Genomic DNA, 26604 nt, shown 5'->3' on the forward strand with positions numbered 1-26604 from the left:
ACTGGCTGATCAGGTGACGAAAATGGCACCGCCTGAAGCTGATGGAGGGGACATAAAACAGAACTATCAGCCAAGTGGGAGAGAGAGCAAGTCAAAGAAAGAATTACAGTAATAGTGGTTCAGGATGTTGGTATGTCTTTTTTTAATGGTTCTTGCTTCATTGGAACTTCTGCTCTATCAACCATAAAGTAGTTTTTAAGGTCCTCCTTGAATGCTCTTTTTTTTTTTTTTTTAGCACCTAGAAAATATAGATAGCAATAATTTTCAAAGAATGTGTTATTTAAGCCTGCAAAAGACTCTTCAAGCAGGGTAAGGAAACTGATACCATTTCCACCCACACTGGCTTCTCCTGGGTTCCCTGAACGTGCTTTCTGGGCTCAGGAGTGGGGACTCCTGTCTTCCCGCTACTGGCACTGCTCTTCCCTAGCTTTACTGCGACCTGCTCACGGAAGCCTTCCCTGACCACACGAAGGCAGCTGCCTTCCTTTTCTACCCCACCATCCCACTGACTTCTCTTCGAGCACGTAGTCCCGGGTCACTCCAAGCTCCAAGAGTGCGGGGCTGCTAATTCCTCCTTGCTTCTCTAGCACCTGGCCCAGGGGCTGCTTGGAATTAATGAAATATTCAATGAGCACATTATACCCATTTTGCACTGGAGAAAACTGAGGCTCCAAAGGCTTGTGTAATGCATCCAAAGTTCTACAGCTTGTTCAGGGATTTGAGCCCAGGACTGATGGGCTCCCAAGTGTGTCCTCTGACCATTCAGTGTTGCTTCTAATCTCTTGGAGAAAAGAAAATACTCTCTTGCAATGACAGTGCAAAGACATGGAATTGGGTGGAATCCCACATAGCCTCAGAACACCGTAAAGGCCAATCACAGAAACCTCTTGTTAAACCCACAGCAAGGAAGGGGGCACGGCACTTCCCTGTGCGGGCTGACTTGTACATCTGCAGGCATTTGAAAATTTAAGATTTAAAGAAATCAATCTTCAGATCCAGAGACAAATTCACGGATACATGTGGTATCTTTACAATCAGGACTCCCCGCTTCCCCTTCCAGGAAACCCTTTCAGACTTCGTTACTGGAAGACCCTATGGTGATTCAGTGACAAGATAAGGGGGGTCTTTCTCCAAGGAACTATTATTCAAGAAAATTTCAAAGATCTAACAACAAGTTGGCATCGGAGGAGAGGCCTAGTCATACACTAGAAAGAGCAGAGGCTTCAGGGTTTGAAAACTGGTCCAGCTGTTTACAAACTGCATAACCCTAGGGATGCGATTTAATCTCCCTGACCCCTTCTTTTCTATACAAAGCAGTTTCACTCAAAAGTATTCATTGAACACTAACTGTATGTCAGGCAGTGTGCTAGGTACTGGAGATCAAAGGTAGGCAGTTCCCACCTCCTGAGAACTTGCAGACTAGCGCAAAATGAAGACAGTAACACCTGTCTTGTAGGGCCAGCTTGGCACACAGAGCACTGGGCACGCTCTAAGTGATCTGTGAATGGCAGTCATCTTTCTTTTCAACCTGTTATCTGAACTGTTATGTGACACTGACGTTAACAAATTCAGCAAGTGAGGGTTTTTGAGAAACAAAACTACTTTTGACATTAATTTTTCAGGATGTTATAATAAAGTAATACTCCAACTATAATTCTTATATATTCTTTGGGAATTTTATTATCTTTATTATATACTATAATGCTGAAGGCAAAAAGGGAAAGCAAACAATTCTACAGACATTTATTTATGATAGCTTAGTGGCTTGATATAAACTACTTTATCTTAAAGCTGGCTGAAATGTTTGCTAGAGCTTTCTTAGAATTGGTATTTTGAAATTAAAGCATTTTATACCTTGCTCAGAACACACTAGATGGCCCATAAATGGAAGCCACTATCGGTATTACCATAATAGTGAATTCAGAGATTCTCACTGAATCTAAACTCCATAGTGATGTATTACTTTAAACAGTAAATAATAATAAAAAAAAGTGCATCTCTCATCCGACACACGAAAAGCAATGAATTTGTAGATGAACTCCTGTAGGGCTGGCTGCCTACCTTGCAGGTGTGCAGAGAAATGCATTTCTTCCTAAAACAGTAAGCTGGGAGATGACTGGCCCAAACAGGCCAGTCACAAATGGTCACTCCAACAGACTATCAATCCAAATGCACGGGCGACCCTCTCCCGAGTCACTCTGACAGGTGACACTGACTGGGGCCCTTCAAGCGGGACGAAGTCCACGTGGTAAGGGGTCCCAAACAAAGGCCCTAAGTTTTGTGAAAACAAAGGTTCTTTGTCCACTTTTCCAAAGATGACTCAACCCCATGTTCTCCCAGGAAACTGCTGGCCTTGATTTTCAACTAGATTCCGAGTAATCAATAGTGTCTGCGAAGTCAGGAAAAGTGGCTGTTGAGACCTTTGTGTGCGAGCAGGGATGAGACTACAAGTGATAGAACTGGCAGCAAAAAGTGTGTCCCAAAGCCAGTGACAAGTGGGGAACAGAATAACACAAATCAGCGGGAGAGAATCTGAAGCGAGGTGGAGGAGCCCATTTACCCCCGAGTTGCTCTGGGGGCAGGAGAGGCGGACCCACGATTTCCAGTATTTGCAGCAGCAAGAGCCTCCTACTGACGGATTTCAGTCTTGCCAGGATATCCAATGAGGTCATGCTAACAGCCATGACTTACTAACAGGATGCCCACACACAGCCCATTATCTCACTTAATCCCATCATTTTTAGGAGTTAAATACTTTTCTCAAGGTCACCTAATAAATGACAAGGGCAGGATTCAGACTCAAATCTGACAGATGCCACAGTCCTTTCTCATGGCCACTAAACAATGTAGCTGCTGTGATCTTTGTTGCTGATTACAGCCTTAATAAAACACGACCCAGCTGGCTAGGCCACAGCCATGTGTATGACAGGAGGGAAACAGGGAAGGTGGAAGAGAACTCATTTTTCATTTTTAGCAATGACCACCACTGACTCAACTCCCTCAACTCCACGATGCTCTGCCATGCACTGCCTCCCCCTGCAGGTTAAGAAAGGCAAGTAGATGGGACATGACAAGGTCAGAACTTGTCGAAATGCTTACTGAGGATGGTCATAGCCAGACGAATCTCAGGAAAGAAGAGAGTAAAGAGAGGGTACATGTAGCAAATTCTTGACTAAGAACTCCTGATTGACATAAAGTCAAATGGTCAGAAATTTTCACTGTAGTATATTTAACCTGAAGAATTTTCCCAGGGTTGGAAGAGCTTCCCTGGGTCTTTTCTGGTTTTAATCTCTGCTCCCGTATTAGATCCAACACAGAGTCACACCGCACAGACCCCGCTCAGCTAATGAAGTCAGACAACAAGCAGATGTGTCCTTGGCTCAGAAAAGTCGGGTGAAGAACTGGCACACTCGGGGCCAGGCAACTGCCGACCGCGCGCTCCAGCTGAACCACGCAGAGCAGCGGCTCTGACGGCTCCCGTGACACCGGACACTTGAGGAATGCTGTTCTAGCTGCTGCTGGCTTTATGGCCTGACCACCACCCTGGATGACTCTGGAACTTGCCCAAGGACAGGGCCATCTTGCAGCTCCTCTGAAGAGTCAGGATACTGACCCAAAAGAGGCCCAGGCCCCACTGGGTTTTATCACAAAATGTAGGGCTGGCAGTGTTGTACTGTCCTTATGAACGAATCACCTCAGAATTCACACCCCACTTCAGGTCACCAAAGAATTCTAGCCTGCACATACAGGTAACATGCTTCTCCCACACACGGGCTCCTCAGCCCTCCTGGTTCAGGGTTAACTATGTCTGCGATGGCCCAAGCTGGGATCCCACACTGGGGAGGAACTGGGGTTGCAGGTGAAGGGGAATTAATGTCCTGCAATGTGTGGGAGTGTGTAAGAGCAGAGTTCCTACCAATACCAGATTCCCAGCTGTGTCATTTATTAGCTGTGTAGCCAGTAAGTGAACTACTCTGAGCTCCAGGTCCCTCACCTGAAAAGTGGAGGTGACGTCACCTATAACTTAAGTTGCTGTGGAGATTAAATGTTACAATGCATTAAGGTGCTGGTAAATGCCTGTCCCATGATGAGCATTCAACAGTGTTAGCCACCATGATGGTGCTGGTGAGGATGATGACGGTGGTAGTTGTGATGACGGAGGGTGGTGGTGAGCACGGTGGTGGTGATGACGGTGCTGGTGGTGATGCTGATGGTGGTGATGGTGGTAAGGAGAATGCTTTGGCAAGGCAGATGGAATCTTCACTCTCATAGAGAGAAAGAGGTCTAGAAATGGAGACTGTTTCATTGTCTATCAAGTAGGAGCCACAGAAGCTACCCAAAACAGGTTGTGGTAATGTGCTCAGAACAATGAAGGGCCCACTCATGGAGAACACTCAATAAATGCTATCTATTCCCATCAGTGTTTCTGATCTTAGATCATGTGACTGGAATTCTTCTGATACAGCTCCCCAAGTATCTGAATCACTAACATAATGAGCAGAGTAGGTCCTGCTTGGCCAGCAAACACTGACCATTACGCACTCATGCAGGCTATAAGACTGGAATTCCAGCATTCACCAGGTGTGATGTGGGCACATTACTCCCCTCTCCCAGTAGCAACATCCATCCCCTGGGTTGTGGCAACAATTTCACATGGTAATACACCGAAGGCACAGGAAGTGCTCACTTAGTGGTATGTAAGATTCTTGTGACCGTTACAACCATTTCATAAGGTAACTGTGTTTGGAATTAAATATGAGCAGGTCAAAGTTATCTCACTTTTCAAGTAACTGTGATGTCTAGTCCAGCACCTGGAGTAGAGTGGAGGCTTCATGAAACACTGCTAAATAAACAAGTAATTAGTAGACAGCCTCAGTGATAGTTACTAACTGATCTAAGTCGGCCTATAGGATTTCCAGTTATCAGACGGGTGACTTGTCACAACTAGGCCAAGAGTTACAAAATCTCACCTGGGCTTAGGGAAGCTGAGGACCTCTAAGGAATCACCCCAAGGGTTCTGCAGGGGACAAGGGACAGAGATAATTTAATTGCTCAAGTTCCATAAAGTTCAATAATTGTTAAGAGGCATGGAATCTTCCAGCAGGATGATCCTGGCCACAGGTGTGTACTGGCTACCATGTATGTGTCAAGGTCTTTGGAGGGGGGCCAGTACAAGGAAAGAAAGATGAACAGGACCTGGTAAATGCTCCTGGAGAGCATTTGATCTAATAGGATGACAGGGTTCTGCTGCGAGAGAGGCAGAATGGAAGGGGCCATACTTGGGTCAAACCCAAGTATGAATTTCCAACTCTGCCCACTACTAGCCAAGTTATTGTGCTTCTCTGAACTTTAGTTTCTTGCTCTGCAAAATGAAGGTCATATTACCACATGGGTTATAGAAGGGATTAAGTGAAATAGATTTTATGAAGCGTCTGGTGGGAAGAAGTGCTTATTAAGGAGTCCTTGCTCAACAAGGGAGATCGAATCTCAACTGTGAATCACGAAAACCTGCCAGTGTAATAAATGCTCAGCCTTCATTTTTACCATCCTGTTAGTAATTAACTGCTTATCATAAACCCAAAGACATCACTTGGCGCAGGATACTGAAATTTATCAAGCTTCTTTCCAAGCTGGGATTGCTGGGTTTAACTGTGTGCCCCCTTTGTTAAGACTCTCGGCACACTGGGCTGTTTCCAGTCCCGCTTAATATATTTTCCATTCTAATCTTTGCATCTTTAAGAATAAAGAGTAATTTCTTGCTAGTGGTAAAAAGGGCAAAATAGTAATTACTTATTTTACAGTGCATGTCCTTGACTATGACACCAAGACTGAACCTTTTCTGAAAGTATATGAATTATCCCAATAATGGGACTTTTAGTTGAAAACATAGAAATTCTGTCAGTAGCAATGCTAAATATGCAAGATATATATGCATATATAACTGCCAATAATCTGAAGAGAAAACAAAATATAAGTGTTAGTAGCTTATTCTGTTTTCCATTGAATTTCCTTTATTCCTAAAGAAAGGGGAGTCATAATTGAGGCAATTTTATTATCTGTTTTCTTTATATACATTTTGCTCTTTAACATAATAATGGATTTTCTGAGTAATTTAAATAGTAACAAACAAAAAATACTGAACATGCTCTACACATATCTCATTTCCTAATCATTATTTCATACAAAGAACATCGTCTGTCATCTTTATAAGCAGAAAACTAGGTTTTTCAAAACCACCAGTAGTATTTCCAAAAGACAAGATTACGAAATGAAAGAATCCCTGATTTGGTTTGCAAGAACAAGAGACATTCTGGTGAGCGGGGGTGCCTGGGTGGCTCAGTAGGTTAAAGCCTCTGCCTTCGGCTCAGTTCGTGATCCCAGCATCCTGGGATCGAGTCCCGCATTGGGCTCTCTGTTCAGCAGGAAGTCTGCTTCCCTTCCTCTCTCTGCCTACCTGTGATCTCTGTCTGTCAAATAAATAAATAAAATCTTAAAAAAAAAAAAAAGACATTCTGGAGGGCCAAAGAACGAGGTGGGGTACATCACAGGACAAGAAGAGACCAACTCCTTTTGTCAAGGAAAATTCCACACTTTCTGACCCAAATCCATAAAGTACGCATACCTGGGGGGAATCCCAGCGCTGGTTACATCACGTTTTTGCTTTCTAGTCCACAGGGACAAAAGGCCGACCAGGTGCACCGTGGTAAATGGGCAGACACACTTACCGTGGCGTGGGAGATGGTCAGAATCCCATTCTTGACGGCGCACTTCCTCCTCTGCCACACCTTCCGGAGCCTGAAGGGCAAGTCAGATACAAGCTCATAGAGTAGCCGGCTCACTCGGTGACATGCAGTCATATTGTGTTACGTACGACAATCATTATAAAACAGTGACAGCAAAACGACCCCAAACCAAAAAACCCACAAAACCCAGAACATCTTATTATCCCCGGTGGAAGGTAGTTCAGACTAGTAGGCATATACAGGACACTCATTATGGCGCTGTTTTTGATAGTGAAGCGGGAAACAACAGAAATCCAATAGCAGGAGAATGAATAAATGCATTATAGTTAGTCATACTACAGAACGTTGCGCAGGAGTTTAAAAGAATCAAGTAGCTACGGATGTGCTGACATACCCTTCTAAGCATACTGCCGACTGAAAAAGCAAATAATTCAGGTATGATCTAGTAATGTTAAAAGGTACTCAAAGAATATCCCATATAAAATGGCATTCTAAATTTCCTATGGGGAATACATGCACAGACATACAGAAGAGGGCTGGAAAGAAGCATGGTACACAGGCCTGGACCTGTGGCAGGGCTGGCACTGAAGAGTTTTTAACCATATTCGAGAATCTTCTACAAGAAAGCTGTAATTAATCTATTGCTTCTGTAATTAAAATTACATCTAAAGAAATTAAGAAAGTAACTCAAGATGTCTGCCAGGCATGGAGGGCTGGGGTGGGGCTGCCTCAGGGTACAGAGAAAGAGCTCAGGGTCAGGGATCAACATGTTTGGTGCCTTGTACACCTCTCCTTCGGGAACTCATTTCAACTTGGAGGTGTTTCGGGTGATGCTTCAGGCACAGGCGAGCCTGGCAGATGTGCGCCTGTGTGGACAGGTACAAATGTACTGGTTCAGAGCACTGTGATGAAGAAACAGGTACAGGGCACGGTGCTTCTCTGGCCTAGGCAAAGGGTTCTTGGGCACTCGTTGTCATGGAAACAAACATCAGAGGAGGGGGCTCTAGCTCCTCCTGGGCATTTAAATATCATTGTGTGTTTCCTTTCCCCTCTTAATGAGTCCTTTAAGAAACCTGCCACAATACGAATTTAAAATCAACTCTTGTTCAGAGTTCAGATGATGTTGTCTCCTTGTGTACGTAATGACTAGCAACACCGTGAATTCTAAAGTGTGCTTCACTGTGGGAAATCAGAATCTGATACCATCTGAGCAAAAGCCAAGTGAACACCCGGCGCTCACAATGCCAGTATCTTCAGGAGGTGATGCAGCACAACCGACTGATAAACCGCCCTCCAATTACAGCTACACCACAGACTGGGGATATGGCTGATGAGAGGCGACACCTGTCCCATGACCACCCCTGCCTCTGGTTAATGTAACCAATGCTGGAGTAGTTTTGCATCCCATCTCAGCCTCACAAAAGCCCGCTGAGACAGGCGAGGCATTCCTGTACACAAAACCCCAAACCAACGTCGTCCTCCTCTATCACCACGTTTTACAAGAGCCATTGACCAACCTAACAAATTAGTCAACCTTCAGAAAATGGCCCTGACTCAGTTTACTCATTTTATTTAGTAAAACCATTAGTCATTAGTTGTTTTTTGGGTCATTAATTTTTTCACATGCGTATTAAGAAAACACAAAACTGAAAACAAAACTGTATTCTTTTGTATTAGTAATCAAGCCAAGGAAAGAAACACAAAAGCATTAATGTTTTGGCGAGCAGAAACTGCTCATGTGGTGCCCCCAGGTGACCAGACAAAAGGAAGCAAAATCAAGGCAATCTCTTAACAGTCCCATCTCTATGAACATTCTGAGAGCTTTTATTCCAGTGATTTCTATGGAACGGCCTCCATGCCTGTGCCTTCCCTCTCCATACTGAAAGCTTTAAGGATGTTTGCTTGAAAAGCTCCTGAATGGAAGTACCAAGGACTTCAATTATCGTTCAGAAAGTGCCAGAGAGAACACCACGTACACGATGCCCGAACCTCAGAATTCCAGAACAGGAACTGTCTATTACAAGGCAGTCTGCTGTAACTAAGCAAGTCCCAGCTCCGATGCTCGATTCCTTGGGCTTCAATCCCAGCACCAGCGCCCGCTAGCCACAGGACCTTGTTCATGGTACTGACCTCTTGGAGGCCTGCTTGCCTAAACCTGCATCATGAAGACAATGCCCATCCTGTAGGACAATGCTGGGAAAATCTATGTGGAACAATTGCTCCTTTGCCTCTCCATGGATACCTTTGAGTTATAAAGCTTCAAAATTACTTCGAAAAAATTTGAAGTGTTTTTCAAATTGCATAATAATCCTTTATAGGTATTCTAGAACTAGGGTCGGAAATTACCAAAGCAATTGGTCCTGAGAAGAAAATCATACAACACATCAGCAGTCAGAGTTAGCAAGTGAGTCTGTCTTCATGTGTAAGCAATTCAGTTCTTTCCTCTTCCACAGACTGCAATGACAGGCCAGCATGGGTTATCATTATTCACCCTCTGCGGCCCGTGAAATTATGGGAGGCAGGCCCACTGGACTTCCAGCCTCCTTTGCAACAATGCTTTCTTTATCTCTTCCCAACAGATTGCGGGCAGGGTGAGGGTGAGGCCCACCTCTCATGGACCTTTTACCTCGCAACATCTAGCAGACTGCCTGAAACACGATGGGGCTTAACAGATGTCTGCAGAGGGAGTGCACGAATGCAGAACAGACCAGAAGAGCGGAGTCAGGAGTGCGAGCGCACACCAGCTGATGCCCTGCGTCCTCAAGGGCAATCAACAGCAGTCACGCCCCTTTGGAATACAAGAGGGAGATACCCTGGCATTAAGACCCAGGTTAGAATTTGGGCTTTCTTACATCCTGGCTGTAGGATCTCTGTCAAATTACTTAATCTCTCTGGGTGACACCATCTACAGAAGGAGTCAGATGAGAGGCGTGACAGGTACCCGGATGCGTCTGGCAGGCACAAAGCAGGTGCAGGCACATCACGAGCTGATGCTCTCCTCAACACTTCAGGGTTTGAACCAAACGGTATCTCCGCAAAGACTCAGCTGACTTTTCTTTTTTTTTTTTTTTTTTTAAAGATTTTATTTATTTATTTGACAGAGAGAAATCACAAGCAGGCAGAGAGGCAGGCAGAGAGAGAGGAGGAAGCAGGCTCCCTGCTGAGCAGAGAGCCCGATGCGGGCCTCGATCCCAGCACCCTGAGATCATGACCTGAGCCGAAGGCAGCGGCCTAACCCACTGAGCCACCCAGGCGCCCTCAGCTGACTTTTCTTGAAAGTTAGGTATTCACCGCTTCACTTAGAAACAGTCAATTCTAATGTCAAGAAAAGCCTTGTACCTTTAGGTAAGCAGTGTTAAAGTTACAGGATGAATAATTTATCTCCACTAGATAACCACGCCATCGGGGCTACAGTCTGGTCACTGTGTCAGTTAGAAGAGCCCAGTTTAAACTGTGATTCAGGTCACTGGTGCGTCTTTTCTTCTTTTACTTTCGCAAGACTTAATGGTCAATATTCACTGATTTTCTACAAACAGCCAGCTGTTGCGTTCTAAGCTGGGATGCTTTTCTTTCCCTACACCCTTATCTATAAATCCTGGTGGTCCTACCAGCGTTTTCTAGACTCTGACCCGTCCTTTCCCCTTTGTGGCTGTTCTCTTGATCCCTGTTCACCTCTGACCGGGCCGCCCACGTCTAGTCTTATGTCCTACACAGCTGCCCTCGACCAGCAGCCAGAGTCTTTCAAATGAGGCTGCTTACGGCATTCCTCTGCTTAAAACCCTTCAATGACTTCCATCTCCCTTCAGTGGTTTCCCAAACCCTCCTGGCTTGTGTCCTGTCCCCTCTCACCGGTCTCCTATGACCCTCAGCTCCACACTCAGTCCTAGTCATGCCTAACTCCTGTATCACAGAGGAAAGCCTATTCCTGGCCATCTCTACAGATCTCTGTAGAGATGATCCCCTCACTTCCTGCAAGTCTTTGCTCGAACATCTCCTCACTGTCTTCCCTGACCGCCCTGCATGACTGCAAGGACCACTTCCACACACCCTAAGCCCCTGCCTTGCTTTACCCTCCCCCAGAGCACTTGTTACCGTCTGATCTCCCACACAGCTCCTTCTTTACGGTCTGTCTCCCAACTCCGAGTGTAAGCCCTATGAGGCCAAGGACCTCCTCATCTTTCTTCTGCAATGCTATACTTCCCAGTATCTCTAACAGTGCTTGACATACACTGCAACTCCCAAAAGACATCCATGGGACGCATGAGTAGAATGATAAGCAAAACTGATCAGAAATTTAGGACTGTAATTTATATAAGTAATGGCTGCAATTTTAACAAACAAATAAAAAAAGTCTACGTCTTAAAGTCAACGGTGCCTATCCACAAGTAATCAGAAAAGCAGCTTTCTTTCAGAAAGGAGGAGAGTACGCAAAGTGAGTAATTAGGAGTCCACTTATGTACTAACTGTGAAACGGAATCACTGCTGAAGCAAGAGAAAGAAGCCGGTGTGGCTGGGCCAGGGGAGGAGATGCCACAAGACAATGCTGCAGACAGAGGGGGGGCTCAGGCCCTGTGTGCACTTCGAGCATGGGAAGGGCCTCATGTGCTCTATGTTTTTTAAAGGCTACTCTGAGTGCTGTGTAGAGACGCAATGGAGAAGAGGGAGGGACACGGAGAGGCTACTTGGATATTCCAGGAGAGACGGCCGTGGCTCCTCCGAGGGCAGGCAGCAGATATGGCAGGACTTGCATTGTGTCCTGTTAGAAATGGAAGAGCCTGTCCTGACAGTGGCCGTGATGTAAGAAGGAGGGGACTCAGGGCTGACTCCCAAGGCTGGGTTTGGGCGTCCAGGTGGGCCCCCAGCAGAGAAAAGGGCAGATGAATCAAAGCAGAGAGGTGGGCAAGCACGAAGTCCACGAGCCACTTGCTTGCTTCCCGTTGCACTCAGCTCCTGCCTTCCTACAACGACAGGCTACAAGTCCTTGGTGCCACTGAGGGTTCAGAGGACGGCAACTGCTTCTTGGAAAGACAGCAAGTTCAATCAGCTGAGGGAAACCAGTGGGCTCAAGGTCAGCAGCTACTGCGTTAGGAGATTCTGGAATGTGCTTTCCTGGCCCGCAGGTGCGATACATTCCCAGGCTGCCGACACCCAGGAAGCCCTAAGCACTAAGGGAGAGCGGGCTGGCCTTCCACATACCCATCGCTCTTCTTCAGCAGGTAGCCCTTCTTCTCACTGCCGTACTCCTTGTTGCCCTGCAGCTGGTGCATGCTGTACCCTCCTTGCCGGCTCTGGGAATCCTAGAAAGGAGACGCCACAGATCAGACCAATGCTGCACACACTTCTCCAGTCCCTGCCTCTATTCTGCTATGGAGCCTCTTGGCTGGGGCCAAGAGAATTATGGAACTTTTAAGAGCCATCATGTCCTTGCCTGTATTTTAGAGGAAACCAGGCTAGGAAACAATCACAGGAGTCACAGGCAAGTCCCAAGAACTCCTGTTTCTAGTTGGGAACCCAGCTGATTCCCACACACTTTGGTGAGAGAGCATGGTAGGACCGAACAGGTTGCTGGGGCCGCACAGGCTAGCCCGGGGAAGGCAGGAAAACCCAAGTGGCTCACAAACGTAGTGCATGCAACCCAAATGGGCTCTTCCCTTAGGTCCGCCTTTTCTCTCTCCACATATTCTACTAAAATACCCACAATAAAAAGGGTACCTTCTGAGTGAGGTACTGGGAATTGTTAGAAATTCTTGGTTTGTAACCCGCAGGGGCTCCGTAAAATAAGCTGTTAAGCATGCTTTTAATTAAAAACGATGATTCTCTAGCCATGTTGTGTACGATGTGGGAAAAGGGTGACCAGGACCCGCAGAACAAGGCGGACGCAAACCAGCTGGAGTTAACACTTTCACTCCCCTGATATACTTCCCCATCGTTTCTAAAGACTGCACGACCAGATGCAGCCATTACACTTGGAAAATGTATGAAATAAACCAACAATGTTGAACTGTAGAATGAGGACATGGGGTTTAGACACAGAAGTAGGATAATACATTCTCACAGAAAGTGTTGACTTACTCTCCTAGACTTCGATCAGGAAGGGCAAAAGCAACAGAGAAAAAAGGCAGAACATTTGAAAACATAGTTAATTTCATTGAGTCATCTCTCACGATTTAAGCACTTTATATAACATACAGAGAAAATAGCACTGTAAAGGTACTTAACATCAGAACACATGCCATCTTCAGAATCACATAAACTTCAGGGTATGGGACAATAAAACATCTTTATATTTGTCAAGCTTTATTTCAGGTTATTTAAATGAAAGCAGAAGAAAACCTGCTTGGAAGGGTATGAGGTACACATTTCATCAAGATAAAAACGGGTGACAAACTTCCAAGTGTGTGTTTAGGGAATCAATAGCTCCATGAACCCCAAATTACTTTAGAAAATCAAAAAGGAATAAAAAATTGTAGGATTCTTTTTTAGTTTTCCATGCGAAGAGAATAAAAGTATGCAGTTCAGAAGCAACACGTGCAATGTGATGGTGAAGAAAGACAGGAGGACTGAGCGTCGCTTGTGTACTGATGGCCTATGCACAAGATCCCTTGGAGGTCAGGATGGCCTCTCTGTGGCATTCGGGATCCTTCTGGACCAGATAGTATGTGCTCAGTGCACGCAAATGAATGTTAAATAATAGTGAAAGCAAGAGCTCTAGGACAGTACACCTCTGTGAGGCTTCCCACATGTGATGAGTTGTGTGTCCAAAACCATGTCCTGAACACCCAAATGGCAAGTATCAGGAAGGCACTGAGGACACGGAGTGCAGCACAACCCCTGTCCCTGAGGTGGTTGCTTACACACTGACCTTCTGCTCCCTCATGAAGGTAACACTGCCGAATGCCTGTTCTGCCAGGCAAGGAGACACCCCCTTAAGAGCTTAGACTCTAGTGATTTCCTTAATCTGAGTCATTTGTCTGTAACTGGCCAGACCCCCTCCAGCTGAAACAGTTAATAGCACCATTTCAATCACCTGGGGAGGGGTGGGAAGTGGGCTGGGGTCTATCAGTCTCTTTAGAAATTCTCCTCCATATTTCCTTTACTTTTAATGAGAACCCACAGCCTTGCACTTGTAGTAACTTGAATCCCAAATCCTCCCTCATAGACGCTTTCAGGCTTTCTGGACGGAGATGGGGCTGCAGGACGGTACTATGGATCAGACGGGCTTCCTCCCCTGGCGCCGCCATGACAGACCCCAACAGAAGCAGTGACACACACTGTTTTCTTGAAGGAGGCAGCGATATGTCCATAATACTAATCCAGAACAATGAGGATGGAAAATTAGGTGTGGTAGTGGAGATCTGAGGCATGGGACGAAACAAGGGGCCAGGATAAAAGAAATCCACGGAGCTTTCTGCTTCTACCCAATGACGTCACGTGAAAACAGCTCAACTGGATCTGGAGTCAGTCAGGGATCGCTGCCATTTCTATACCTCCCGAGAACATTAAAAACAAAATCTGAAATCTCCCTGGATAAAAATTCTTATTAAAAGAATAACTCTGTTCCTTGGAATGCTTTCACTGAACAAAACTGCTCTCTGTCTGCCCATGTAATTTCTAGGTTGGTCTGAATGCTTTAGAACTATGCATCTCTAAAAGCCCGTTTGCTAATCCTTCAAATAAAACCTAAGTTTTAAAAACAAGAGTATTTTTTTTTTGTAAAGCAAGGATTTGGATGTTAGTAACTTATGAAAAATATTACATTCTGTAAATTTGCCTCTAAGACATCCCTTACATATATTTATTACTAGCTTAAATAAATTTTTAAATGCAACAAGCTGAATGGACCTTGCTTTCCATGAGGTAAATATGCTTTTAAAGGTGAATACAGTGGCTGATCTCCAGGCTCTGAGCCCAGCAGCCTACTCCACTAAGCTGAGCTGGAAGGAAGCAGCATGCTTCAGAAATATAGCAACAACCCTACATCGACTACTGATGAGTTCTATGGCTTAAAGTAGTCCTACAAACTGGGGTGCCTGGGTGGCTCAGTGGGTTAAGCCTCTGCCTTCGGGTTGGGTCATGATCCCAGGGTCCTCTCTGCTCAGCAGGGAGCCTTCTTCCCCTTCTCTCTCTGGCTGCCTCTCTGCCTACTTGTGATCTCTCTCTGTCAAATATATGAATAAAATCTTTAAAAAAAATATAGTCCTACAAACTATTACTTCTGCACTCTGAGAAATCAATGGCCATGCTGCTTGCTTTGTAGGGAGCTCGAGATAATCGAAAAGGGGGTTTTCTTTTTTGAGAAAATAAATAATGGAGAATTAACACAGTAATTAAAACAAAACATGATGGAAGGAAAGAAAGAGGTCTGAATCCTTTGATAATATAATAAAAATTAAACATGTATTCAGGAAAGAGAAATCCAAGTGAGAAATTCATTCAGGCAATAAATATAAAACTAAACTTACACAATGATCTTAAAATAAAATCTTGGAAAAATTCCATAACATGAGCCAAGAATGTAAACTAGAGAATGAAACTATGGTGTCATTTTTTTAAAGCTCCATTCCTTATTCTCTATTAGAGTATGGAGAAATCACCTTACTTTCTCCTTAGAAAACCGTATTAACATATAAAATGCATTATTAAGGAGTAATATCTCAAATCTTTTTAAACTGCAAGTAATTACTCACTGCTTTAATTGGGTTATAAATGTTTGTGGTACCCAACCTAAAACTAACCTCTACTAGAGAAGCTTCAGATCGCTCATGTAAGGGATACATGGAGGAGGCAAAAATATGTTTACTACATATTTACTGAGAAACTTTAGGGCGCCAGACAGCGTGTCAGATCCTGCAGAGATGAGCAAAACACAGAATCTTTCAAACACCATGCAAACCACACTATGATGAGAAATGGAGAGAGACTCGAACAAAATGCTGGAGTTTTGGGAAAGATTTATTAGTATCATCATTATTTAAAATATTTTCAACCCTTAAGATAGTTATGTAGCAAACAGTTCTCTTGGGAAGTTAGGCTATTATAAAAGCTTAAGATGATTAATTTCATAGAACATCTGTCAGAAGTCAATGAAGAATTTTGACAAGAAAAAACAAGTCCACCAAAAGTCTGGGGATCCTACTGACAGCTCAAATTCCTGAAGCCTCCTTTAAAAGAGTCAAGTTAGAACCTGGTGGGGTGAGAGGTTAAATAGCTTGCTGAGTGCTTTTAATTCCTCAGGTCATTTATCAGGTTAGTTTATGCTCTTCTAGAATGGCAGTGCTATGGTAAGAACTCTACGTGGATGGTCTCCTTTCTTTTTGAGTCATTAGAAATCATTACCTATCAGCCTTATTTTGATGACAGATGATGAACAGCAGGGGAATGGGTAAGTGTTCTGTGAAAGATCAATTTTACCTGTAAAATACTCTGGACACAGTGCTAACAAACACACATCATTTATTAATTTGGGGTGGCTTTAAATCAAATCATGCGCATTTTATCGTGTACATACTCGTTTGGCTTATATGCAACTTTGTTCTTTAACCACTGGGAGAAGATTACATCAGCCTCTAAGCAAAACAAAAAGGGACTGCAATGGCCTTTCTTCCCCCTAAGAAAGCTTCCATACACAGGAAGGAGGTAATACTGTACAAGAAAGCAAAGGTAGAAAGTGGTTAAAAAAACCTTGCAAGGGGCACCTGGGTGGCTCAGTGGCTTAAGCTTCTGCCTTCAGCTCAGGTCATGATCCCAGGGACCTGGGATCGAGCCCCGCATCGGCTCTCTGCTCAGCGGGGAGCCTGCTTCCTCCTCTCTCTCTGCCTGCCTCTCTGCCTACTTGTGATCTCTATCTGTGAAATAAATAAATAAAAAATCTTTAAAAAAACCTTGCAAATTTCTGCCCATGCTTGAACAGCAATGTACTTCTTACTTTCCACCATTTTAGTCCTTCTATTGCTCTTACATGGAGAAATCATTCAAGGGGACCACTTCTCCTAGGATCTGTAAGCCAGTAATAAGCATCTCAAAAGAGGCCTCCAGACACGGGTATAGACGCTGGTTGAGGCCCTGGACTAAAGAGGTTCACACCTCCTGGCCACTGATGTCTACTTCCAGTCTGCAGGTGCCCAAGGTGAAAGGGCTGTACACTTCTCCCACTCAGAAACCCAGAGGACTATCTTCGCTCAGTAAAGAGAACCTTTTGGGTTGCTTTAAAAGGTGAGGTGGTGGGTCCAGGGCTTGTACGTTTGAGGAGAGTTGGCTTTTTTTTTTTTGCTTTGGACTCAGAAGCCCCTTCAAAAAATATCAGGATGTACAGTCAGTTTGCCATTGTGAGGTGATATCATGCGGAAATGGAAATATAAGAAATGCTCAGCATGGGGCGCCTGGTGGCTCAGTCGGTTAAGCAGCTGCCTTCAGCTTGGGTCATGATCCCAGGGTGCTGGGATCAAGCCCCACATCGGGCTCTCTGCTCGGTGGAGAGCCTGCTTCTCCCTCTCCCTCCGCCTGCCGCTCTTGCCTACCTGTGCTCCCTTTCTATCTCTGTCAAATAAAAAAATAAATGGTAAAAAAAATTGCTCTGCTTTATGTGGTTATCAGTAAATATGCACTGAGATACCGCACTTAAATTCAATGTATGATAATTTCCTAATACAAACAGGCAAACCTTGACCCTCCCCTATGTAACAAATAGCGCTGTTTAGCTTACTTACCCTTGGCATGAAGTCCATACCCCATTGTGTGCGTCCAAGGTCATCTATCACTAGGCCCGAGTTTCCACCTCAGAAACCCCATCGCTCAATCTTCCACCCTCTTTACCCCCAAACTGCTGGGGGCAACTGTGGACTAGTTCAGGCAGCTTCCATCTCAGGGTCCTCTCAGCATCCCCCTCTGCTGGCGCGCCCCTTCCCAGCAGATCTCTTATGGCACAAATACCACTTAGGGTATGGCTGCTGGTTTGTATGGCTGGCCTGCTCTCTACTAGATGATTCTAGAGGATTCTGTATCGGCCTCCTTCTGGCTGCTCAGAAAGACAGAGAAGACCTAAAGAGGACATGGGTGTGCACTTCACCCTGAGAGGACAGAGCACATTTGAAGTACATGACTTCAAAGCCGGAATGGCAAACCTAGGGTTCTGGAATTGTAGTTCAGGCATTAAGAACATCTTTTGTGCAGGAGGGCAAGGGTCATAAAGCATGGTCACTATACGGGGCGAGGCAGTGGGTATACACTTGCATCTTCTATCTTGTTTGTCCCCACAACCACGGTGGCAGGAAGCTGGTGACATGCCCATTTTGCAGATAAGGAAACACAGAGGCCATCCCAAGCCACCTCACTTTTTTACTGGTAGCCCTGCTGGAAACACAGAGATCACCTACTTCCTTCTGATCGAGTTGAAGAGAGGATTTTATTAAATCTCGGAGTGCAGTGAGCTGTTTCTTTTCTTCATCCTGGGTTTGTTTTATCTGTGACAGAAAAACAACTTTCATTACATATCTTTTATATATTAATGAGCTGAGTTTAATTCATCCAAATATGCCTGTCATCAAAAAGTTCAATGACATCATTGATTTCTTTATTAAAACCTTTACATGGTCTCATTTTTTTATATGAAAGGCAGAATTTTCTCATCTTATGTAAGTACCACTGACTTTTAAAATTAGTGACTTGATGCAACAGGCCTTCTTATTAATACATCTAGGCAAGACGATTAGCTCTGAAGTACCATTTTTTTTTTTTTTAAGATTTTATTCATTTATTTGAGAGAGAAAGAGAGAGCATGAGAGGAGAGAGGTCCTTGGGAGAAGCAGACTCCCTGCTAAGCAGGGAGTCCAACGTGGGACCCGATCCTGGGTCTCCAGGATCATGACCTGAGCTGAAGGCAGTCGTCCAACCAAATGAGCCACTCAGGTGCCCTGAAGTACCATTCTTAAACAAAGTTGAGAAAGAACACTGGGTCACTTGCTTCTGGTTTTTCAAAAGGTGGTAGCAGGAATTCCATAATGTGACTAAATGGGCCAGAAAAACTGAAAAAGGACCAGAACCCAATGGGTTAAGGTATATGAATGTTTGCACAGTGGCACCCAAGGGTAAGGAACTAGTGCTGTTTTGTTTTGTTTTGAATCAGCTAGAACTTAAACCCAAATCATGTTAACTATTAAAAGACAATGGGGAGTGATGAGATCTGGGTGGCTCAGTCAGGTAAACGCCTGCCTTGGGCTTAGGTCATGATCCCAGGGTCCTGGGATTTAGCCCCATGTCAGTGGGGAGCCTGCTTCTCCCTCTCTCTTTTCCCTTCCCCCTGCTGCTTGTGCTCTCTTGTGCTCTAATAATAAACTCTTTAAAAAAAAAAAAAAAGACAATCAGAAAAAATACACAACTACACACAGTTTTTAAAGTTATAGAAAATAGAAGGAATTATTCCTAACTCTTAAACCTTATTTCAACATATGTAGTTGTACTCATAAAACATACTTTTAATATTATTTAGTGCCAAGTGGATTATGGGGAACAAACTGGCCATTTCTATTCCTCCATTTAGCTTTTTTCTCAGAAAAGTTTGTGTGACTTTGCTATTATAAAAGCAAAATTCCAGACATCTGATAAAAGAGAGAAAATACAGAACAGGCAAACAAAAAAAATCATAAACCTGCTTATTCCAAGATAATCTCAAGTTTTGTCTTTCATGGTCGAACATTCTTCCTCCAGATGCTGACTGCAGGGCACTCACAGGTGAGGTTACTCAACCCGAATGGACAGCCACCTAGAACCGACCGTTACACACCCTGTTCCTCCTACGTCCCCAAAGTGTAATCTAGGACATCTGACTGTCAAGGCCTTCTGATTTAAACTGAAGGCTTACCTGCACTGAGTTTATCCTGACAGATCACTTACCCCTGCTTCTTTTCTTTAAAGCTCTTCTAATCCAGATTTCAAATGCACTGATATTTATCTACAAAACCAACATAAAATGCACGCGTTTCATGATATACTTACATTATATAAATCAGCAGCCAGTTTCTCGATGTACTGTTTCAATTTATCAGCCGTCTTCAAGCCATCTTGAAAGAAACTATGAAGGAGAACAGCAGAGATTTACCAGAAGTATAAAAAAGACATGAGCTCTAGTTACCCGTAAGATCTGAGAACATGAATCTATGTGCCCTCTACCCACACAGCTACACAAAACGCTTATAAACGCATTTCAGTGTTTTATAAAGATGCACCAACAAGCAGATTCCGGGCACTATCTGACACATGCTGGCAGCTGTCGCGTGAACAGAGGAAATTACAGCCGCCGCCCCAACACCGAGGTCTCATGTGCACACCCGTCTCTTCATGGAAACAGCCCTACCGGTTGTGCTGTATTTGAATTCTAAAGAGACAGACACCACAACTAGTGGAATATCATGAGGATGAATTAGACGCTGTAAGGAGAGGCTGCGGGGAAGCTGGCCACCTTTCATTTCTCCAAAGACCGCTGGGCACACGCTTGAAGTGCAGCAAGTTGGACGGATGGTGCCTGGCCACGTGCACAGCCAGACAGTGCTATGTCACCCCGCGTAAGAATCCGCGCTGGCAGGCACCAAGCGAGCAGAGCAAGCTGAACACGCTTGCACTTTATGTGAGTTATCTCATTCGCCCCCCACAGCAACCGGAAGGAGTTCACGAGCGCTTCAATCTCATTACATTTTCAGAGGATAAAACTGAGGCACAGGGTGAGTGCATCATCTGCTCGCGCATCTAGCGAAGTGGCAAAGCTGGGATTTGGGGCCAGGCTCTGACTCGGACATCCCCGCTCCTGACCGCCAAGTCAAGAGATTTCCTGTCTGATCCCTCCACCCAGGAGTCCCACTTGTTTCAGTGTTTGTATGGTTCTCTGTCCTGGAGGCTTCTCTAACCCTGCCTACCCCTCATCTTCCCCACAGAAGAATGAGGTCCTTAAGGACGAAGACTGTCTCATCTAGGGATCGCAATGGGTCCCGCCCCAGGCAGATGCTCAGTGAGTAACAAGAACGGAGCGCGATCAGGAAGTTTTAGGGCACATCTTAGGATCCATATCTGCAAATGTATTTAGCTTAACATGCACCATCACTGGTAACAATACATCCTTATCAGAACTGGCCCTCCAGGAATGAATACTGAAATCCCAGAGGTGTGAGAGTTTTTTAAGGTTGACACCTTTAGCTGAGAACCCTTACTAAAATAAGGAAAAGAAACACTCTCTTCACAAAGTCTGCCAGCAGAGGAATGGGGGAAGGAGGGCTTTCTGGTGAACCATTTAACTTGAGAGCTGCATTTAAACCCTTCTAACATTCAGTGGTTCACCACTGCCTATCGGGATCCAAGTTAAACTTCTCAGTATGGAATTGAATGCGACTTGTGTTCTGGCCCCTGAATAGCTTTCTGGTTTTATCTCCTATCTTCTTCGAAAAAACTGCACCCCAGCCATGCTACATTTTTTTTTTCCTTCAGTTCTCCCTGCCCTTTGCATCTGCTGTTCCCTCTTGCTGAAATGCCCCCCTCCCGCCCCCACGCTTCTACTGTAGTTCGGTTTGCTGCCGCCTCCCACGGCAGCTTGCCCATCCTATCCAGGGGATGGCATTTCCCAGCACGGCCTTGTGCCCAGGACTAATGCCAGCCCTAGAGCTGCAGGCTGTGCTCTGCCCAGGGCAGGCCATTCATGAACATTAACCTGGACCAGCAACATCTACATGCGGGGAAAAAGGGTGTGTGGAAGAGGCAGGAGGATGGCTACAAAGTCACTCACAGCAGAACCACTTCTCATCTCTGATACTGAAATCATTTCTGGACAAAGGGTCTGAAGATAGAACGTATCAGTGGAAGGTGGATGCCAGCAGGACTCCTTACAACAGAAGAGGGGCCTCAGGGTAAGAGGCTTAGGGCTTAGAATCTGTGCTCGAGGGCTTACTAGCAGGGGTTCCCTGGTGAGTCACTTCTGCTCACTGTTAACTGTACTCAGTGGGGCGGTAACACCGGTAACACCTACGAACTCGCTACACAAAGCGCTGGGTTGTCAGGACACGCTCAGCACGTGTTCTGTTCCTTCCCTGGACTGCTTGGGTTCATCACAGAAGGGGTCATGCTCTTCCCCGAGGGACAGAAATTCACTACAGACAGGTTTAGTGTTTCATTTTCACTTTCACCATGAAGGAAACTGAATAATCTTTTTTTTTTTTTTTTTAAAAGACGAGTTTAAATGACAATGCTCTAGGTTTGTGTTTTCTAATGGGGTAGCCACTAGCAGCCAATTTAACTAAAATTCATGTAAAATTCAGTTCCTAAAGTCTCACCAGCCACAGCAGCCACGTGTGGCCAGTGGGTACCATGTTAAGACAGTAGAGAATACCACCATTTCCATCACGGCAGTTGTTCTCCTGGACTAACTGAATAAGTGACCTCAGAGTTGAAGAGCACAAGGAATGTTATAAAACACACACATTCATCTGTTTTCATCTGAGACGGCTCTGATAAAAATGACAAGTTACATGTCAGCACGTGAAGACAAGTTGGAAGGGACAAATTCCTCCCAATTCACAGGCTGAAGAAAGACCCCGACAAGTCTATCTTCCTACATTTGAATTCTTCACGACATTACAAACGCAGACTAAGAAAAATTAAGAGTAAGAAATCATTTTAATCTATAATATGACCCAATTTTTACAACCAAATCATATACATAAATCCAATTATCTTCTCACCGAGATAACAGGTTTTCTCTTTTGTTAACTTCATTTTCTAGAACACATTATATATTCATATATTAGACAAAACAAAATTAAGAAAAGAACCAACTGAGCTGAGTCCATCTCAGAAAGTTACGCTAGGGCTCGCTTCTGGGTTTTAGCGAGAAACGGGAACAGGGGGCCGAGGGGACAAGTGACAGGGAGAACAAAACCATCTTGACATTAGTAACACAGTCATCAGTAAGCAAAGGCCGACGTGCTGTCCACGGCAAGGTGGGTCTGGTGACCCCTGCCCTCTGTGCCTGACTGTGCCTCCCTTGAGCAGTCTCAGCCACGGGCTGGGTGGGCCTCAGAGTCACGGTCACACGTCACCCGCCACAACAATTCACGGAGGGAAGGGGCTTCTCTGTTCTTGGGCTCCTCCCTCCAGCTCACTGGCTCTGGTTCACCGGAAATACATGAACTCTGGAGTCAAAAGTGTATCACATTTTGGATTGAGAGCCAAAATCTCTCAATTTCACTGTGTGTATAACCTTGGGCAGGTTGTGACCCTCTCTGAGGGTGAGCATGATCATCCGAAGGTGGATGTTTCCTGGCTTCCGAGAGAGGCAGATGAATTACTACAGATAAGAGTGTTCTTTCTCCTCATTGGAAAAGGAAGCACAAATGTCAGTTCTGATGACCTGTCACTCAGTCTGAATGCGGAAAGTGACATCACCTCTCTGACACCCCACTTGCCCCTTGGCCACTTTCTCTGCACATAACTGAAATATAATGAGATCTTTGGAAAATAGATGATGATTAACAGTGATAATAATAATGACGATACTAATAATATACAACAGTAATAATAATAATACTTACTGGCACCTAAGTATTTATTCTGTGCCAGTCACTCGTTATTATGCATAATTAAGCATCCCTTTTAAGTCTCATTGGGAAGTCAACAAAATAGATCAAAACAAGGTAACTGAGGCCCAGAGAGTTTAAGTTGTTTAAATGGGGCCATCTAGTCATTGGGTGCAAAGTTGAGATTTGAGTGAAAGCACTCCCAGCTCTGGAGCACAGGTAGTAGTTAAACATATCAGGCTGATCTGGGTCCAAATCCTGGCTCTTCTGCTGAGTAACAGCATAATCTCTGAATCCCTGTGCCTCAGTGTCCTTTTGCAGGAAATGGAGATGATCCCATGTAGTGTGGAGAGTTCTTGTGAGCACTGTGATAATGTTCCTAAAATGCCAGGCACAGAGAAGAAGTTGAATACATGATGGCCACAGGCCAGCAAAATAAGCCTCATTATTTCTTTGACCTTAGAGACATAGCTGCATTGGCTTTGCTTCTGAAATAAGCAGCTTGAAAGAAACAGGACCATATTTTAATGACCCACAGTGCCAGAAAAAGAAAAGCTGCCAACTGATAGGCAGAAGGGCACTCACATTTCTCCCAACTACTGAAACACGCTCACGGCGGCAGAGTGCGGGCTTGTGAGTGTGAACACACACAGTCGCCCGTCCATCAGGCAGAGCACACGCTCAGAGCGAGGCAGTCCTCTTGAACCCGAGAAAGTCGCTACGTACTTCACCTCTTATTCTGTCCAAACAAGGATTGGAAAGGGAGATAGTATGTTCTTTCTGCTTTTAATTTAATTTCAAGAAAGAGAGACAGCAGGATCTTCCTACTACCCCAATCATATCCTGCTTGGCTTAGAAAGAGGGGCTATTTGGTCAAAGGCTGAAATGCTCTGGAAGCATATTATTTTCAAAAGAAGCCATGATGCCCTCGTAGTATCACAGAAAGTATGGTTCTTTAAAACAAATTAGAAAACAAATAAAAAAAAAAAAACGAAGTGATTTCTTAACACACCAACTACCAACCCCTCCTGAAAGCCTACTTCGAAGCTCCAGGTACTGATTTCCAGCTAGCGGGGCTGATATTCTCTTGATACATTCCACTTGAGTCCTGTGGTGGTTAAGGAACTTAAAGGGACAAGGGTTAATTCATATAAGTACTAATTAACCACAAATGTATCTTGACAGTTCAGGTCAAAGAGCTTGCTGATAGTGATATGCTGGGCTCACATTTAGAGAGTCTTAAAAACAGAGATGTCCAGGCCCAAATCCAGGCTTACCAAATTCAGATTTCTGACTTTATCAAGAGCATGCACTCTGGAGTCACAGAGACCTGGCTGTAAGACTTGGTTCTATCACCTTCTACATGTAAGTTCTATGGGGACATGGATCTTTGCTTTTGTTTTGTTACCGTTTTCTGCATTAAAAAAATTAAGATATAATTCATGTAATGTAAAATCTACCACTTCAAAGTGTACAATTCAGTGGTGTTTAGTCTGTTCACAATGTGGTGCAACTGTCCCCACTAATTCCAGAACACAGCTATCACCCCAAGAAGGAAGCCCGTACCTGTTAGCAATGGTTCCCAGTTCCTCCCTTGCCCTAGCAAACAATACTCTGCTTTCTGTCTTAGTGGACCTATCTTTACGGACATTTTGTTTAAACAGAATCCTACAGTATGGGGCCTTCCACGTCAGGCTTCTTTCACTTAGAATGTTTCAGATCTTCATCCCTGCTTCAGCACATACGTGGCTTTACAACCCTCCTGGGAGCTTCCTGAGTGTGATCTGAAACTGGCCGCTGTACACAGAGCGCAGGAAGAGACCTGAGCAAGCAGCGGGCCCCTGCACGTGGGCAGGGGCAGTTTCCATAAAAGCGAAGGGAGCTGACATGTGAGTGTTGTCTTGGGCGGCAGCTATGTGACTGGGTCCCTGCACCTGCCTTCCAAATCTCCAGTTTATAAAGAGACCCCAACTGTGCTCAGTCGTGAATACACTGCGCAGGTGTTCTCAATGCCACATCATCATCTCAAGGCTATGTCCTTGGGGCAGCCGCTGGGGATGGGAAAGGCAAGCAGAACCCACATTCCAAGGACAGCAGAGGGAGGGAGTCGCCTCTGAGCGCCACAGTCTGGCTCCTGGGGCAATCCGCAGTCATAGAGCCCAACAGCTTCCCACTGCGTTGCAGTACCGTACTTTGTCTGGGCATCAGCTGATGGGCATTTGGGTGTTTCTACACTTTGGCTACTGTGAATAATGAGGCTATAAATATGTATGAACACATTCTTGTTCATTTTGTTAAATTTGTCATTTTGTTAACATTTTGTTAAATACTTTTTTCACTCCTCTTGGGTTATCTACCTAGGCATACGATTGCAAGACCATATAATTCTAGGCTTAAATTTTTGAGGAACTGCCAAGAGGTCTTCCAAAGTAGCTGCACCTACTTACATTTCTTTCAGCAATGTATTATGGGCTCCAATTTCTCTACATTCTCGCCAAGACCTAGTTTCCATTTTGTTGTTGCTGTTGTTTTTTTAAATCCTGCCATCCTACTGGGGGCAAAGTGGTATCTCATTGTGGTTTTGATTTGTATTTTCCTCAATGACTAATGACATGGAGATTTGTTTCTTGTGCTTTTGGCCATTGTGTATCTTTTCCAGAGAAATGGCTATTAAAATTATTTACCCACTTTAAAAATGGATTATCTTTTTGTTGTTAAGTTGTAGGAGTTCTTTATATATTCTGGATACCAGACCCTTATCAGATAAATGATTTGCAATTATTTTCCTTCCATTCTGTGGGCTGTCTTTTTGCCTTTTTAAAAATTTTTTAAAAATTTTTATTTTTAAAGATTTTATTTGACTGAGAAAGAAAGAGAGAAAGAGAGAGACAAAATAAGCAGGGGGAGCAGCAGACAGAGGGAGAGGGAGAAGCAGGCTCCCCGCTGAGTAGAGAACCTGATGTGGGGCTCCATCTCAGGACCCTGGGATCACGACCTGAGCCAAAAGCAGATGCTTAATTGCCTGCACCACCCAGACGCCCCTTTGCTTTCGTAATAATGTCCTTTCACTCACAAAGCCTTTTTGAATTTTGAAGTCCAACTTACCTATTTCTTCCTTTGGTTTCTTTTGCTTTGTCCACTTTGACATGTTTACGAAGCATCTACTGAATGAGTGAATGTGCCTCGGGGCAAGTTACTCATCCTTCCAGAGCTACAATTCCCTGATTGCCCTTGATGTTGTTAGCTATTATTATTGTAAAATTAAGGATAATATAGTAATGTTTGTAAGTGCTCATGATCCTGCAGATCAC

At 44.5% G+C, this 26604-nt stretch overlaps 1 protein-coding gene across 2 annotated transcripts in view; it reads right to left on the bottom strand.

Annotated features, from left to right (window-relative positions):
* The window catches only part of ASAP1 (ArfGAP with SH3 domain, ankyrin repeat and PH domain 1), a 349235-nt gene that overhangs the window by 64604 nt on the left and 258027 nt on the right, over window positions 1–26604 (bottom strand). For both annotated transcript variants that reach the window (XM_059395173.1, XM_059395172.1), the window contains exons 10-13: window positions 19734–19809; window positions 18116–18202; window positions 11940–12040; window positions 6726–6795 (exon numbers count right to left, since the gene is read on the bottom strand). In XM_059395173.1, the coding sequence (XP_059251156.1) occupies window positions 6726–6795; window positions 11940–12040; window positions 18116–18202; window positions 19734–19809 (334 nt within the window). The remainder of the gene's footprint in view (window positions 1–6725; window positions 6796–11939; window positions 12041–18115; window positions 18203–19733; window positions 19810–26604) is intronic.

This window comes from Mustela nigripes, chromosome 3 (assembly GCF_022355385.1).
Source record: "Mustela nigripes isolate SB6536 chromosome 3, MUSNIG.SB6536, whole genome shotgun sequence".
Taxonomy (NCBI): domain Eukaryota; kingdom Metazoa; phylum Chordata; class Mammalia; order Carnivora; family Mustelidae; genus Mustela; species Mustela nigripes.